Genomic DNA, 17165 nt, shown 5'->3' with positions numbered 1-17165 from the left:
ATGGTAAGTGTAAGTATAATTGAAAAGATGAGCACGTGAGACTAAAGTGTGAGAGCAATTTTCCACGTCAACCTGTGGTCCAGCTTAGTTAGGAACTAATTGGACTGTTCTTCATATCTTTTTTCTTCGTTCCGTTGCTATTTGGACTAAGCATGGACATAGATGAGAAAAGCATTAGGTTGGGGATTCGCGCGTCATCCATCAAAATCTATGACCAATTGCATGATATTTTTATCCGCACTGTAAATGCAGCGGAGATTTCCATATAAGATTAGGGTGTATAATTTGGAAGAGAATTTCTTGTATGCCACTAAAATTATACCCTATTTCTTCTATGTCATGTAAAAAAATCAAATTTTCTTTTGTGCCATTCACTTAATTTTTTCTGTCTTATGTCATTGCCATTAACTTTTTCATTTAACTCCGTTTTAACTGATAGCATTTTGCTTACGTTCCTTTTATGCCACTACATACCAAATGACCCGAATCATAGAATTCAAAATTGATATTTTCGAATAAAATTTAAAATTAAGACAACAATAAAGAAAATTTAAAAATTAAAAATTGATATTTTTGAATAAAATTTGATTCCAAAATATTAATTTTCAATCTATGTTTCGAACGTAAACGTAAGATTCTGACGTGGACTATAGCTAGCAGTCTCCCGTCAAAAGGAACAGATATGTTTTCAGCAAATTTGTAGTAAGAGAGACAAACAATCTTACCCCTCCATTTATATCTATTCATCTCAACCAATCATGATATTTTGCATTTAATTTCTTACCTACTTTCTCGTTTCTACCAATCGCAACTATTTATCACTTCCATCTTAATTTCCTAAAAAAGCACTCCATCATAAGTCTCTTTATTTTGATATGGAGTATTTTTTTTTATGAATAACGTATTGCAATTTCAGCCTCTGTATTGTCTGAACACATTTGAGTCAGGAAAGCCCTCACCCTCTTTTGAATAAAAAGCTTGAAAACCACTAATTCACACAACCTGTTTTAGCCATAAAATATTCCGGTGATTACATCCAATATCTATAGCTCCAATTCTATGTAAATGAATGATCCTTTATTTTGTTGTATCATAGACCAAGTAGGGATGCAAATAGTATACACATGTATATAACATGTATGTATATATGTATGTATCGAGCGGCGATTAAAAATGGTTATATAGTGAGGAATAAGGTTCTATGGAAATTAATGATATATCTTAAAATCAAGCTTTTCTTGTGATATTTATATAAGGATGTTGTTTTAACTAAAAATAATTTAACTAGACGGAATTAGAATGCGAGTAAAAAGTGTTACTTTTGTATGCTTAATGAGTGACTTTAACGACTTTTTTGTTGTCATTATGCAAAATTTCCAAGGAGAACGGTCCAGCTTGCGTGGTTTAGATCTGCTAAATAGTGTCTCCAATATGTTTGAAAATTGTTGGTTGGGGTGAATCATAGGATCAAAAAAATTGACAATTCTCTAATTAAGATCTCTACAGGGCCATGCCATATACTGGATTCGATTTTGGATCTAGTAATAAAGATGCATGTGAAGAGCACAAGGACTGCATTTAATTGGGTACCATAATCTGGATGAAAAATTTTGTTAATCGTGAATGAAAATCAAGGACCAGTGCCGTTCTGTCTTATTACAAGTCCTTCCTTCCTACTCTCCAGCCTCTATAAAAACTAGCGTTACCAGCCAGAGCAGTGTACGTAGCTACAAGAGGAACTCTCACCGTAGCGTGCCATCCAGATCGAGACATGGAACAAGCAGCAGCAGCACTAGTGCACCAGCTCCTCTTCCAACATGAAATGTTTTCCTTGACGTTGTGTATCATCCTAGCCTTGTTCCCTCTGCTTCTTCTTCTCCTAGCACTGCACTACTCCAGGTACTTGGCAGCAGATAATAATAAAACTGTATCAACCACCACAACGAAGCAAACAAGAGACCACCATCTTCTTCCTCCCCCGCCTCCGCCTCCGAGTCCGAGGCGGTTACCCATCATAGGGCACCTGCACCTCATCGGCGACCTCCCGCACGTCTCCCTCCGCGACCTCGCCGGCCGGCACGGCCCCGACCTCATGCTGCTCCACCTCGGCCAGGTCCGCAACCTCGTCGTCTCCTCGCCGCGCGCGGCGGAGGCCGTGCTGCGCACGCACGACCACGTGTTCGCGTCGCGGCCGGAGTCGTTGGTCGCCGGCGTGCTTCTCTACGGCCCGCGCGACATCGCGTTTTCGACCTACGGCGAGCGGTGGCGGCAGAGCAGGAGGCTCGCCACGACGCACCTGCTGACCAACAAGAAGGTGCGGTTGTGCCGTGCGGCGCGAGAAGAGGAGGTTCGTGAAAAGCACTCATATACTATGATTATAATACCCTCCCACCCACATACGCTGATAAACCAGTAAAATAATGATTATTTGTACTGCTATAATAAGAAGTAGCGGTGGTGTTGGATGGTGGTGGATCTGTCACCTACCCACCACCAACTCCTATTTTTTGAAAGAAAAAAGTAATTGAGACTTATATATCAAAGCATTTTTATTAATTACTTTAATAACATACTTATAATATTTTTTTAATAAAATTTTGTTGTAACGCATGGGTGATATGCTAGTTCTCTCAAAGGAAACAAGGAGAAGAGGATTTTCTCCTCTCTTTTTTTTCATGCTTTTGCATCTACTCTTCTTGCGTTAAACACTTTGACTATATGATCTTCTATTAGTTAGTCCAAAGATAACAATATTGATCAATAGCAAAAGTGTTCTCTGTATGGTATGTCATTGTTAGGTTGGCTTGATGATGGCTAAAGTACGCAAGATATCAAGCGAGGGTACGGCAGTGGACATGGGTGAGCTCTTCAGCGCCTTCTCCAACGACCTCATCTCCCGCGTGGTGTCGAGGAAGACGACGCTCCAAGGGGAAGGGGAAGAAGAATCGGGCCGAGGCAAGCTGTTTCGTGGACTGGTCGAAGCAAACGCGTCACTCCTCGGAGGGTTCAACCTGGAGGACTACTACCCGAGCTTGGCGACAAGGCTCGGGGTGCTCTCCACGGTGATGCGTGGCAAGGCCAGGGACGTGAGGAAACAGTGGGACAAATTGCTCGACAAGATCATCGATGAGCACATGAGCAAACGGGAGTATGATCAGCGTCATGGAGACGTTGGGCAAGATGAGGCGGCCGACTTCATAGATGTTTTGCTCGCACTTCAAGAAGAGCGTGGCATCACCAGAGAACACATTAAAGCCATTCTAGTGGTAAGTAAAGTATATATATGGTTTGATTGTTTTGTTCCTAAGAGCTATTGATATCTAAATATGATATTTTCAAATAGGAGTATCAGTAAATTTCAGAAAGTTATGTACATTTCAATCAAATTGTTGGAAAAATGTAGGTTTAGGATGTGTATCATAAAACTATAGATTTAACACCAAAATTTCTATTAAAAAACTATAGATTTAAGAAACCATATCACAAAATTATAGATTTAACGCTAGTTTTATTACAAAACTAAAATATTTTTATCGGAAAACCAATTTGTGCTATATACCTAAAGTCTAAAAAAAACTTGTAGATCTTTGATAACTTTGCCACTAAATGTGTAGTTCTGTGGGTAAAACTTTAAATGTGTACTTTCATTAATATGCATACTTAGATTTGTAGTTTTTTATAGTTGCATTAAATACATGTAATTTTGTAAAATTTACTTAATTATAATTAATTTACAGGACATGTTTGAAGCTGGTACAGATACAATATCATTGGTGCTAGTATTTGCTATGGCTGAGCTCATGCGGAAGCGACATCTCATGGCCAAGTTGCAAGCAGAACTAAGAATGACCATACCCAAGGGACACGAATTGATCACCGAAGAACATCTGACCAACATGACCTACCTCAAGGCTGTCATCAAGGAGACACTTCGGTTGCATCCACCGGCTCCTCTTCTCCTCCCACATCTCTCCATGGAAGACTGTGTTATTGATGGCTACATAATTCACTCAGGGACACGTGTCATCGTCAATGCATGGGCTATAGGAAGGAATCCTAAGTGTTGGGAGGCTGCAGAGGAGTTCTTGCCTGAGAGGTTTGTCGATGGGGGAAGTGCAGCGAACATAGGCTTCACAGGGAAAGATTTTCAGTTTTTGCCGTTCGGTGCTGGGCGGCGGATCTGCCCCGGCATAAATTTTGCTTTTGCGAGCATAGAGATCGTCTTAGCAAACCTTTTGTACCATTTTGACTGGGATATTCCAGCTGAATCAGGTATGCATAAAGATGGTATTAATATGGCTGAAGTATTCGGGTTGACAGTGAAGCTAAAGGAAAGGCTCATGCTTGTGCCAAAAACCTGCGAAGTCATTCATGCATGCACTTGAGAGTAAGGTTCAGGGATGCCCGTGCCATGGCCGTGTGCATTCCTACACTAAAGTAAACGAGTGGAAGGGGTTCAGTTACGTACCTTGTATCTATTACAATTTCTATATGAGATTTGCTTCAGAGCAACAAAAAATAACAAAAAGTATTTTGAGGTACCGGCAACTCGCGGTACCAAATCGTTTCTGATCGTGGGATCTAACAGTGTATATCATACTCAGCTAGATCCAATGGTGGGAAACGATTTGGTACTTCGAGATACTTTTTGTTAGACCGGAGCAAATCTATTTCTATATATACGGAGTATATATATGAGGAGTGGACTTTCAACCCTATTCTATATTAATCGAATGCTCTCATAGAAGATGTTAGACTTAAAATATAATACCTTTTCTTCCAATTTGATCTAGTTATCACTATAGAAAAACCATTTTCGTAGCACCCCTTTTATTTTTTACAGGAATCCTAAATTAAGGGCTTGTTTGAGGGAGTTTTATATTCTGAGAAGCAGTTGCTTGCTAGTCAGCTTCTGAGAATCTGTAAAAGCTTCTAAACCCAACTTCTCTAGCTTCTAGATTCTTATAGTTCATTTTCTAGAATCTGTGGATCGTTTGGGACAGCTCTAGCAGAAGCAGCTTTTTGGGAAAATCTGCAGCTAGGTGAAGCTCCCCCAAATAGGCCCTCAGACCTGCTTGTGAAAGCATACCGGTAGTCCCCAGTCACCGGTAGGGGTGGGAATAGACCAAGGCACGTGGGTTCTTTCACAACCCTATTTAATTCTTAAAAAAATTTTAGCTCAAAACTCTATATAATTTTATTTTCAACCCGTTTTGGACCTGGTCCTTAAATTTTATAGACAAAATAGTTAGGCCCATTACCACCCCTAGTCACCGGTGGTCATCTATTTTTATATGTGGTGCTCCTAAGCATTTTTTTATAAAAAGTAAAAACATTATTTCTTCTGGCAATTTTAAGAGGGTCACTAGCGAAAATACCCATATTTCCACATGTTGACCTCCTACCAAAAACACGTGTGAAAATCAAGAGTATATAACAGGACAATAGCCGAAGCAGAGGCGTGCGGCTAAGTTTAGATCACACCCAACATTCCTCACCACCCTCTTCTTCCTGGTAATGTAGTCTGTTGCCAAAAGCAATCAAGAACACATGAAGTAGCATATTACGTTCCTTGGCGTCCCAAACCTGTCCAAACCACCGTGTATGTCCTTTATTCCCAATCTTGCACGCGGTTCATTCTCTGATCTGTACACAATAGGGGGACAACTCGGGCTCCCGTAGTCGACGCTCTCCATGCAGCCTTCGCTGCCGACACCATCCTCATGCCAACATCGATCTCCTCTCCATGCAGTCCACTACGGCTCACTCGGCGGTTGTGACTGTTTCGCTGCCCTTTCTGCCTTTGGTAGCGAATTTCACTACAACACTCCGGGGCGTGTGGTTCCGGTGCTGGCACTCCATCCCCTCTACCTGTCCCGGGCTTCATTGCTTCTGCTTTCTGATCTTGTTGGTCATACACAAGTGAATCTTGGCGATGAAGCCATCGTCGTGCGTCATTCTCATGTTCTCGGTGTCTTCATCATCATGGCCTTGGTGCCGGTCACCTTGGACCTTTGTTCATGTAACTACATGGAGCTGCTCTTTGTCATGCTCAACATGTTAGTGCTCGCCAACCATGTTCACATCGATTGAGTACAGATGGACTGGGTCCTCCTTGCCGGGTTTTACGGCTCCATCTCCTGCAACCTTCCGGAGACCGTCCTGATTGCTGTAACAACTGCTCGTTCCATTTGGTGTAGTTAGGCAATTGGGAATGATGGGATCTCAATGTAACACCCCAGGAATGATAGTTACACAACCAAACATCTTTGCCAAAACAAATAAGTTTAAATATAATTTGTTCTAAAACAAAAAAAAAACCGCAGAAGCATTCACACAGATAGAAAGTTATTAATTAGATATATTACAAAAACATCATACGTCAACAATGAAAGACATCTTGACAAGTAAATAATCATAATAAGTGACATGAAAGGGGAAAACTTGACTTATTTTCTTATTCTATACTCAACAAGATTTTTGAACTCCAAATAAACAAGAGTTTTAAAATTCCCACACTCTAAATAACAAGAACCGTCCCCTTTTGTTTCTAAAGGACTCATTTTTTAAACTTCAAACATGCACATGAAAGAGGAAAGGTTCCTTCGGGGTTCCGTTTGGCGTGTCCTATATGGTCAAGGTCGTTCTGATACCAACTTGTCATGTCCACAAATTTCACCAATTTCTGAACAATAGCATATCTGAGCATATCAAAATTATAGCATAAATAAACCTATGTTACAATGTACAAGGATAAATACAATATAAGCTTAATAGCGAAGCATAGGTAATTCCCATATAACATAAATTGTGAAAGAATGCATATATAATTATAATGCAAAAATAATTTTAAAGCAAGGAGCAAGATTGTAATGTGATTTGCCTTGCGACTCTAAAAAACTTGGGCTACCACTTCGTCAGAGATGGGATCCTTGCTTTCACTTAAATTCAATGCACACAATCAAAAACACTCAAAACTGTACAAAGGGCTACTAAAAGAGTAAAAGAAACTCTTGTTGATAAAATTATTGATCCACGGGTATTTGAATGAGCTTGAACAGAGAATTCGCACCGCAGATCAATGGCTTGGCAACAACTCGAGCTAGGGTTTAGTGGCAACAACTAGCAAACATGGGACTCAGCTGGCGACAGGGGCGGTGACTTAATGAGGCGGCGGCTTTGCATGGCGGCGGAGCAGCTGCGTGATGGTGAAGCGACGTCGGTGGCAGTAGCGCTAGAGCTAGGTAGTGCACACGGGACATGCAGGGTTGAGGATGTGAAAGAGCCTGTTGAGGTTGATTTTATAGGAGAGGTTAGAGATAGAATAGGAATCCGATAGTTTCCTAAGTGTTAGAACATAGTTTGGAAGTTGATCCATGTGCAAGATGATATCGATATGGAAGGTCGATGGTTTCCAAAATAGAACCGGACAATTTCTTTAGACTGGCTAAGTCTTTTTTTTAGCATAGATTTCTTATTGGTTTCCTATAACCGGAATCAGACTTGTTTTTACCCAACGGTGTAAATATGTTTGCCTTGGATCTTGTAAAAAAAGAGAATCATCTCAATACAATTTTGGCGCATCGTCACCTTAGTTCCTATTTTTGTCCTAGTGAGCTCTTGGTTGGCTACATCAATTCAGTTCAATCTCCAACACGCACGTAAGTTCTTGACATATGGTAGTTTGTATCGGTGAGATCAAGACTTTCTTGGTTTAGTCTAATATTTTCATCGATCTAGTACAACTACTGGTTAGCAGATTAGTTTTGATTAAAGTGATCCTTATATCTTCGATCTCTCTAGTAGATTGATACGTGATCTTATAGGTTAGATTAAGAATTTCTTGGTTTAGTCCAATATTTTGATCGAACATATGTTTTTGCCTGTCAATCTATCTGGTTTCATCAAAGTTATATTTATCTCTTGAATAGTACTAATCAATCACTTTGAGTACCTTAACTTGGTTTAATAAATGTTGTTTGTTATTCCTAATCTTATATTTAGGTCCAATCTATAAGGTTATTTTGATCACGTCGCTGAGTAGTTCGGCAGCTGCACGGACATTCTGTTGGGGGTCTTCACGTCATGCCACCTCGAGGTTTGTCTCCACCTCCATCGGGGCGACGCCTTGAGTAGCCTGTCGGTAAGCCGACTTGGGAGAGGCATCTCAGTATCGTGCGACCCATATTGGATCTGGATCTGATCTAATGCCTTCAAGTCGGGCTCGAACCGGCAAACCTCTTCATCGGAGTCAGAGGAGATCGAGTCGGTGTACGAGAGCGCACCAAACTGGTCAGTTTGAAGCTGGATGCAGCCAAACTTGAAAGTTGAACCCGGTGGGAACTTTCTCTTCATGATGTCAGAATTGAAGACCATCGAGCTTCGCTGAAAAGAACTTTAGAGAGAAAAAAGAATAGCGCACCCCTTACTTAGCGCCAACTGTCGACGATTGGTGTCGGCAATAAACTTATAGGGTGGCTATTAGACTCGAAAGTCGATGGTTAGGATGAAGAAGGCGATTTACCTAGGTTCACGCTCTCGACTGTGCGAGATAATACCCTAATACTGCTTGGCGATGGTATTGATCAAGTGTGGAACGGTCCCCCGGTGGAGTGCCCCATACCCCCTTATATAGTGGGGGTAGCGCTTACAAATATGGTAGAGTCGTAATATAATAAGACTAAGATCTATCCTAATTCGGTTGTGTCACGCCCGGGGTTTTATCCCAAGCCTAAATCGTAAAAAGAAATTCGTAAGCAACAATTGGCTTAATTAACTCAGGAAAAATCCCTCTAAAAGGAATTAATTCAATTAAATCGAGGCTCGCAAATCGATTAACTGGATTTAAATTCAAATTGCAGAAGTATAAAATTTGGCCAAACAAATTAATCTAAAACTCGGCAAAAGTGGGGTTTTCCTTTTTCCCTCCCTTTTCCTTTCTTTTTCCCTTCCTTCTCAAATTGGGCCGAAGTCCAATTTTCCTCCCTTCCTTTTCTTTTTCCTTTTTCTTTTTCCTCTCCTCCTTCCCGGGCCGGCCCAGCCGAGCCGGCCCACCTCTCCCCGCCCGGCCGGCCCAGCCGAGCCGGCCTCCCGCTCCAGCCTCCTCCGCCCGCGCGCGCCCCCGCCTGGGCCGCGGCCTCGGCCCGTCGCCAGCTCGCCCGCTCGCCGCACCGCGAAGTCCGCGCCGCCTCCTCCTCTCTCCCGCGCCACTGACAGGTGGGGCCCACCTGTCAGTGACCGTTCGCCGCGCCGCGCCCGCGCCCGCGCCCGCGCCGAGTCCGACTCCGTCCGCCGCCGCTGCAACCACCGCCGCAACCGCCGCCGCCGTGTTCGCCGCGTCGTCGACTCGGTCTCCACCGGCCGCTCCGCCCTAGCCGGCGCCACCACCTATAAATCCCCTCCCTGCCGCCGCGTCGCCACTGTTTTCCCTCCGCCACCAAGCCGCCGCTGTGCCCCGCCGTTCGCCGCCGACGTGCGATTGCGCCCTCTGCTGCCCGTCGTCGCCGTCCAGCCGCGTCACCACCTCCGCCTCGTCCTCGCCGACCTTCCGCCGGCCCTCGTCGCCACCGGTGGTCGCCGAGCTTCGTCGCCGCCCCTTCGTCCCTTCCGCCGCCGTGCCCCGTCGTCTCGACGCCGTCGGCCGATCTCGCCCCCGAACGTCGCAGGCCGTCGCTCGTCTGCGTCATCACCTCTGCCTCATCCTCGCCGACCTGCTGCCGCTCCTCGTCGCCACTGGTGAGCGCTCCGCTCCTCTCTCCCTCTTTCTCCCCTCTTCGCCGCCGCTGCCGACCTCCCCGTGCAAACGGTAAGTGCCGGTCGCCGTCCGCCACGTCACCCGCTTGTCGCCTTCTCGTCGTCGCCGTCACGCCGTTGTTGCCGTGCCGTTCGCCATCGTCACCGTGCGCCACTGCTCCGGTTGCGCCGCCGCTCCGGTCGCGTCCGCCGCTCAGCCGCCAAGCTGCGTCGCTGCCTGGCCGACTCCACCCCACTCCTCCCTCGTGCTCCCGCCTAGCTCCTCTGGCCGCATCCGGTTGCGCCGCCGCTCCGCAGCGCCGTCGCGCCACCGTCGCCCGGCACCGACCGATCTCATCGCATCGGCCGTCGTCGCCGCGCCACCCCGGTGAGCCCGCTCTCCTCCCTTCCTCTGTTTCTTCGTGCGACCGCAAGTGCGCCCCGCCACTCGCCGTCGGCCGACGTCCTCCGCCGCCACCCGATCCCGCGAGCCGTCGTTTGGTGTCGGGCGCTGCCGGTGCTCGCCGTTGCATCTCCGCCGTTCGCTCGTCGCCGGCGCCGCTCCTCCTCCTCTCCCCGGCCATGCTCGGCGCCACCCCGGCCTCCCCTCTCCTCTTTCTCCCCGACCCTGGCCGCCACTTACTCCCTTTCGTCGTCGCTGCGCTGCCTGGGGCCGTCGTTCGCCACCTCCCTGCCGGACGTCACCGCCGTCCACCACCCTCCGCCATCACCGTCACCCTCGCGACGCCGCCCACCACCACCTTCGCCTCCGCAGACCACCAACCGCCGCTCGTCGCCGGCCGTCGCTGCCCCCGCGCCGCCGTCGAGGCCGCCTCTCCTCTCTGTCACTGCCGCTTGGCTGCTCCGCTTGACTCCGCCGCCGCTCAGCCGCCCTCTCCCACCTCCGCTCCGGCCGAAGCCGTCGCCGTGCCGCCGTGCCGTCGTCGTCGTGCGCCGCGCTCGGGCGCCGCTGCTCGCGCCGCCGACGTCCTCGCTTCCCGGCCGCCGTCGCCAATCGCCGCCGTCCGCCGCATACCCGCCGGTCCGCGCCGCCGTCCGCCGGTCGCCGCCCGCCGCGCCGTCGCGCCGCGAGCCGCGAGCCGCGCGCTCTGCTCGCTCCTCTCTGTCCTCTCTCGCTGACGAGTGGGACCCACCCGTCAGTCGTTCCCCGCCAGCCCCTTCCTCTCTCTCCTCCCCGGGCCCGCGTGTCAGCCGCCCATTTCCCCTCTCTCCCACTGACAGGTGGTCCCCACCTGTCAGCCGTCAGTTCCTCTCTCCTCGCTGACGTCAGCAGCCCCATTAATTGCGCAATAATTGATTTAGGACTTTTCTGTTTAGCTAAAAAACCCAGAAAACTTCTAAAATTCATAAGTAATCCATCTAGTCTCCGTTTAGGTCCACTCAAGTTTCATTAAATCCAGAAAAATGCCAAGAATCCATTAAAAATAGTTTCTTTCTCTGTTTCAGTAGTTTTTTAGCCTGTTTTGTTTGTTTTGCCTTGTTTGTCGTAGGTTTTGACCCCGTCGCAGCGCCGTTCGTTCTCGAAGTCGTCGCCGAAGTTCCTCGTGGGTCTAAGCAAGGCAAGTGGCACCCTTCTTTGATCATATTGAACCTATGATTATAAAATTCCCCGCTTTTACATTCAAACATGCATTGTATTCAAATGTATTTACTTTATTTATCTATTGGGCAATTACCTCTATACCCGTTGATCCCCATTCACCATTATTGTCATCCCAGGGTTAATTTGACTAGAATTAGGGTTAGTCAATGCTTAGCCATGCTTAGTTCAACTAGCTCACCAATTATTATTTAATTATTGTTGCACTTTGGTACACCTTCAATGGTTGTTATCATTATTCATTTCCCGATGTGGTTTAATACAACTAAAATATTGCTTATGGTGGGCTGTGGGTGCATGGTTTTGAGAGTCGTGCCCATGGCAATTAAGGACCGGTTCTCGGGAAACCCTGAAGGTCTTACACGTACTAACCACAAGCCAGAATGGGCAACGGTGAGACTCGTAATCTAGCTTGTCCCTATTCGACGTACCCAGGCAAGGGTAGGCGTGATGGAGTATGGACGGGCAATCGTGGTGTAACGAAAGCTTCTCCTGCTTCCGGATCTACCAAGGCACAAGAGGGGACTGCCCGACTTGGTGTAAAGGAGGGGGTGAAACCTGAAGTGTGGTGCGATTGTCTAGGGAGGGCTGGGTGAAAGGTCTTATCATGGTTTCCGTACTGAGGTATCGTGGTGATACGTTGGGGCATGGTAACATGCTTGGGAGCCATGTCTTGTGGGTAAAGTTGTACACCTCTGCAGAGTAAAACTATTCGAATAGCCGTGCCCGCGGTTATTGGGCGAACCGACAGACTCACTGGGATTAGTTGAACCCCTTTAATAATTTTATTAATCTTGGAACTGGTTTGACCCTGCGCAATGTGGTGTAACGTTGGCAGTGGTTTGGGTCTGTCGCAACGTGGTTTAACGTTGGACAGAGGGTTGACCCTGTCGCTACGTGGTGTAACGTTCGACAGCGGTCTGGGCCTGTTGCAACGTGGTGTAACGTTGGACAGTGGATGATTATTTTAAATGTTACTTTACTTTTATTTCCGTCTATTTTTATTTACTGTTTTGCTAAATTACTGCAGCTTTTGTGCAAGTTAACCTTAGCCTATCCTTGATACCCTGTTGCATTCATTATTCTCCCCCTCTTGGGTGTTACTTGTTGAGTACGGTGGTTTGTACTCAGCCTTGCTTAATTTTCCCCCACCAGAGCAAGTGCCAGAGCCAGTGTCAGAAGAAGGTTGTTCCGAAGGTTGAAGTGAGGTTCAGTCCGCCGTCGAGAGTGCCTGTGGTGTGGAGCCGTCTTCGCCAGCTGAAGCTGAAGATTAGATGGTTTAGTTTGTTTTCCTTTTCCGCTGCATTTCGATAGATAATTGTTTTTACTTGTTTTTAAGCCGTGGAACTGTGTATTAATTTGTCATAGTGTGTACTCGGGCTGATGCCTGGACCGAGATTTAATACATGCTATTGTTCAGAAATTTGGTGTAAATTTCTGGGCGTGACAAGTTGGTATCAGAGCCAATCTTGACCGTAGGATGAGCCAAATGGAAACCCTAGGAGCCTTCTTTCATATGCATTAGGTTTTACAAAATTTGAGTCGTTTGCAAAGAAAAAAGAGTCGAGTCTTTTGGTTTTGAAAATTTAGCTGAGCATACTTGCTTCTCAAACCTTGATCTCTATAGATGTGTGTCATCCCACCAACGAGCCCGTCCCTTCGTCGCAGCAGTCGACAACGACTTCAGCTGATCAAGTGTCAAGACCGAAGAGTCAAGTTCTTCCAGAGGTGAAGAGTCAGGTCTGCGCTACTCCAAGCGTCGCTCTCAAGTTGAAGATGGAGTCGTTCAAGAGTCAAGCGTTGCTTCTTCAGTCGTCGCAGCCGTTTCGAGCCGTAGACGTTACCCTAGCATCGTCTTTTAGTCGTTGCTTGGTAGTTTTGTGTGTGTAGGTTTGTTTTGGGGTTAGCGGTTCACCATAGCAAGTAGTGGCGTTATGGTTGTACCACCAGGAGTTGAGTGCTCTTTTAAGTGTTTTAATCCAGATCAGAAAATTTCACTCGAGTAATTCAAGAAAAGCCCCTTTGATTTTCTCCTCTGCCTTTGTTCTCTCCTTCTGCTCTGAAGATGGTGAACACAAGGAACAGTAACCGCAACAACAATGGAGCAACTGGAAGTCAAGAAAACCATGAAGGTTCGCGCAATGGATCGCCACCGCCGCAACAAGAGGACCCGACGATTGCCCAAGTTCTAGCCAACCAGGCTCAGATGATGACCATGATGATGCAACAGATGCAACAACAACACCAACAGGTGATGCAGCTTTGGATGAATCAGCAGCAAAATCAACACCAAGGACCACTGCCAACACAATCAAGGTTATCAGAGTTTCTTCGAGTTCGACCACCGACGTTTGCGAGCACAACCAACCCGATGGAAGCAAATGACTGGCTACATGCAATCGAAAAGAAGCTGAATCTTTTGGAGTGCAGTGATCAAGAGAAGGTCGCTTTCGCGACTCACCAACTGATGGGACCCGCCTCCGTTTGGTGGGATAACCTTCTGGCTACTCGGACTGCCACTACAGATATCACTTGGGACGAGTTCTGCAATAGTTTTCGGAAAGCTCATGTGCCGGATGGAATAGTGGCACAGAAGAAGCGAGAGTTTCGTGATCTACAACAAGGGGATATGACAGTTACAGAGTATCTCCATGAGTTCAACCGCCTAGCACGTTATGCCCCGGAAGATGTGCGCACCGATGCTGAAAGACAAGAGAAGTTTCTTGAAGGATTGAATGATGACCTGACCAAACAGCTGATCTCAAAGGATTTCGCGGACTTTGAGAAGTTAGTGGACAAAGCAATCTGCCAGGAGGACCAGTGCAACCAGATGGATCGCAAGAGAAAAGCGGAACAAGTCAACACAGGAAAGAACCAGAAGCCACGTTTGCACTTTGGACAACAACAGGGGTCTTCGACACCGATTGTTCGTCAACACCGACCTTTCAACCCAAGCAACTACAACCCCCATGACAACGACAGCAATGGAGGACCACTGCAGCCCTTATCAGCACTGCCACCGCCAAGCCGGGCAACACCAGCTCAGAAGCCAGGGGTTTGTTTCAACTGCAACAGACCGGGTCACATCGCCAAGGAGTGTCCACAGCCAAGACGCAACAAACCAGGATTCGTGCAAGCCCAAGTCAATCAAGTCTCAGCCAAGGAAGCTCAAGCCGCACCCGAGTTTGTTCCAGGTAAGTTCTGCCAACTCTAGGCTGCTTGTCTGCACCTCTTTAACAGCTCCTCCGAATCTCGGGGACGAGATTCTGTTAAGGGGGGTGGATTTGTCACGCCCGGGGTTTTATCCCAAGCCTAAATCGTAAAAAGAAATTCGTAAGCAACAATTGGCTTAATTAACTCAGGAAAAATCCCTCTAAAAGGAATTAATTCAATTAAATCGAGGCTCGCAAATCGATTAACTGGATTTAAATTCAAATTGCAGAAGTATAAAATTTGGCCAAACAAATTAATCTAAAACTCGGCAAAAGTGGGGTTTTCCTTTTTCCCTCCCTTTTCCTTTCTTTTTCCCTTCCTTCTCAAATTGGGCCGAAGTCCAATTTTCCTCCCTTCCTTTTCTTTTTCCTTTTTCTTTTTCCTCTCCTCCTTCCCGGGCCGGCCCAGCCGAGCCGGCCCACCTCTCCCCGCCCGGCCGGCCCAGCCGAGCCGGCCTCCCGCTCCAGCCTCCTCCGCCCGCGCGCGCCCCCGCCTGGGCCGCGGCCTCGGCCCGTCGCCAGCTCGCCCGCTCGCCGCACCGCGAAGTCCGCGCCGCCTCCTCCTCTCTCCCGCGCCACTGACAGGTGGGGCCCACCTGTCAGTGACCGTTCGCCGCGCCGCGCCCGCGCCCGCGCCCGCGCCGAGTCCGACTCCGTCCGCCGCCGCTGCAACCACCGCCGCAACCGCCGCCGCCGTGTTCGCCGCGTCGTCGACTCGGTCTCCACCGGCCGCTCCGCCCTAGCCGGCGCCACCACCTATAAATCCCCTCCCTGCCGCCGCGTCGCCACTGTTTTCCCTCCGCCACCAAGCCGCCGCTGTGCCCCGCCGTTCGCCGCCAACGTGCGATTGCGCCCTCTGCTGCCCGTCGTCGCCGTCCAGCCGCGTCACCACCTCCGCCTCGTCCTCGCCGACCTTCCGCCGGCCCTCGTCGCCACCGGTGGTCGCCGAGCTTCGTCGCCGCCCCTTCGTCCCTTCCGCCGCCGTGCCCCGTCGTCTCGACGCCGTCGGCCGATCTCGCCCCCGAACGTCGCAGGCCGTCGCTCGTCTGCGTCATCACCTCTGCCTCATCCTCGCCGACCTGCTACCGCTCCTCGTCGCCACTGGTGAGCGCTCCGCTCCTCTCTCCCTCTTTCTCCCCTCTTCGCCGCCGCTGCCGACCTCCCCGTGCAAACGGTAAGTGCCGGTCGCCGTCCGCCGCGTCACCCGCTTGTCGCCTTCTCGTCGTCGCCGTCACGCCGTTGTTGCCGTGCCGTTCGCCATCGTCACCGTGCGCCACTGCTCCGGTTGCGCCGCCGCTCCGGTCGCGTCCGCCGCTCAGCCGCCAAGCTGCGTCGCTGCCTGGCCGACTCCACCCCACTCCTCCCTCGTGCTCCCGCCTAGCTCCTCTGGCCGCATCCGGTTGCGCCGCCGCTCCGCAGCGCCGTCGCGCCACCGTCGCCCGGCACTGACCGATCTCATCGCATCGGCCGTCGTCGCCGCGCCACCCCGGTGAGCCCGCTCTCCTCCCTTCCTCTGTTTCTTCGTGCGACCGCAAGTGCGCCCCGCCACTCGCCGTCGGCCGACGTCCTCCGCCGCCACCCGATCCCGCGAGCCGTCGTTTGGTGTCGGGCGCTGCCGGTGCTCGCCGTTGCATCTCCGCCGTTCGCTCGTCGCCGGCGCCGCTCCTCCTCCTCTCCCCGGCCATGCTCGGCGCCACCCCGGCCTCCCCTCTCCTCTTTCTCCCCGACCCTGGCCGCCACTTACTCCCTTTCGTCGTCGCTGCGCTGCCTGGGGCCGTCGTTCGCCACCTCCCTGCCGGACGTCACCGCCGTCCACCACCCTCCGCCATCACCGTCACCCTCGCGACGCCGCCCACCACCACCTTCGCCTCCGCAGACCACCAACCGCCGCTCGTCGCCGGCCGTCGCTGCCCCCGCGCCGCCGTCGAGGCCGCCTCTCCTCTCTGTCACTGCCGCTTGGCTGCTCCGCTTGACTCCGCCGCCGCTCAGCCGCCCTCTCCCACCTCCGCTCCGGCCGAAGCCGTCGCCGTGCCGCCGTGCCGTCGTCGTCGTGCGCCGCGCTCGGGCGCCGCTGCTCGCGCCGCCGACGTCCTCGCTTCCCGGCCGCCGTCGCCAATCGCCGCCGTCCGCCGCATACCCGCCGGTCCGCGCCGCCGTCCGCCGGTCGCCGCCCGCCGCGCCGTCGCGCCGCGAGCCGCGAGCCGCGCGCTCTGCTCGCTCCTCTCTGTCCTCTCTCGCTGACGAGTGGGACCCACCCGTCAGTCGTTCCCCGCCAGCCCCTTCCTCTCTCTCCTCCCCGGGCCCGCGTGTCAGCCGCCCATTTCCCCTCTCTCCCACTGACAGGTGGTCCCCACCTGTCAGCCGTCAGTTCCTCTCTCCTCGCTGACGTCAGCAGCCCCATTAATTGCGCAATAATTGATTTAGGACTTTTCTGTTTAGCTAAAAAACCCAGAAAACTTCTAAAATTCATAAGTAATCCATCTAGTCTCCGTTTAGGTCCACTCAAGTTTCATTAAATCCAGAAAAATGCCAAGAATCCATTAAAAATAGTTTCTTTCTCTGTTTCAGTAGTTTTTTAGCCTGTTTTGTTTGTTTTGCCT

General features: G+C 49.7%; 1 protein-coding gene across 1 annotated transcript; it reads left to right on the top strand.

The window, feature by feature from the left end:
- Nucleotides 1–1739: 1739 nt before the first annotated feature.
- LOC102699827 (indole-2-monooxygenase) lies at nt 1740–4729 on the top strand. The gene is made up of 3 exons (XM_006663899.3): nt 1740–2347; nt 2799–3266; nt 3738–4729. Exons 1-3 carry the CDS (start codon nt 1772–1774, stop codon nt 4383–4385), a joined length of 1692 nt encoding a protein of 563 aa, XP_006663962.1. The 5' UTR covers nt 1740–1771; the 3' UTR covers nt 4386–4729.
- Nucleotides 4730–17165: the final 12436 nt, after the last annotated feature.

Source organism: Oryza brachyantha, chromosome 12, assembly GCF_000231095.2.
Source record: "Oryza brachyantha chromosome 12, ObraRS2, whole genome shotgun sequence".
In the NCBI taxonomy this organism is placed as follows: domain Eukaryota; kingdom Viridiplantae; phylum Streptophyta; class Magnoliopsida; order Poales; family Poaceae; genus Oryza; species Oryza brachyantha.
Note: the sequence above shows the minus strand (reverse complement) of the source record. Positions and strands in the feature narration are given on the sequence as shown.

Coding starts and splice junctions, on each gene's coding strand:
- LOC102699827 (XM_006663899.3), top strand. CDS start 1,772: ATGGAACAAGCAGCAGCAGCACTAGTGCACCAGCTCCTCTTCCAACAT. Junction 2,348..2,798: donor GTGCGGCGCGAGAAGAGGAG/GTTCGTGAAAAG, acceptor TGTCATTGTTAG/GTTGGCTTGATGATGGCTAA. Junction 3,267..3,737: donor ACATTAAAGCCATTCTAGTG/GTAAGTAAAGTA, acceptor ATTAATTTACAG/GACATGTTTGAAGCTGGTAC.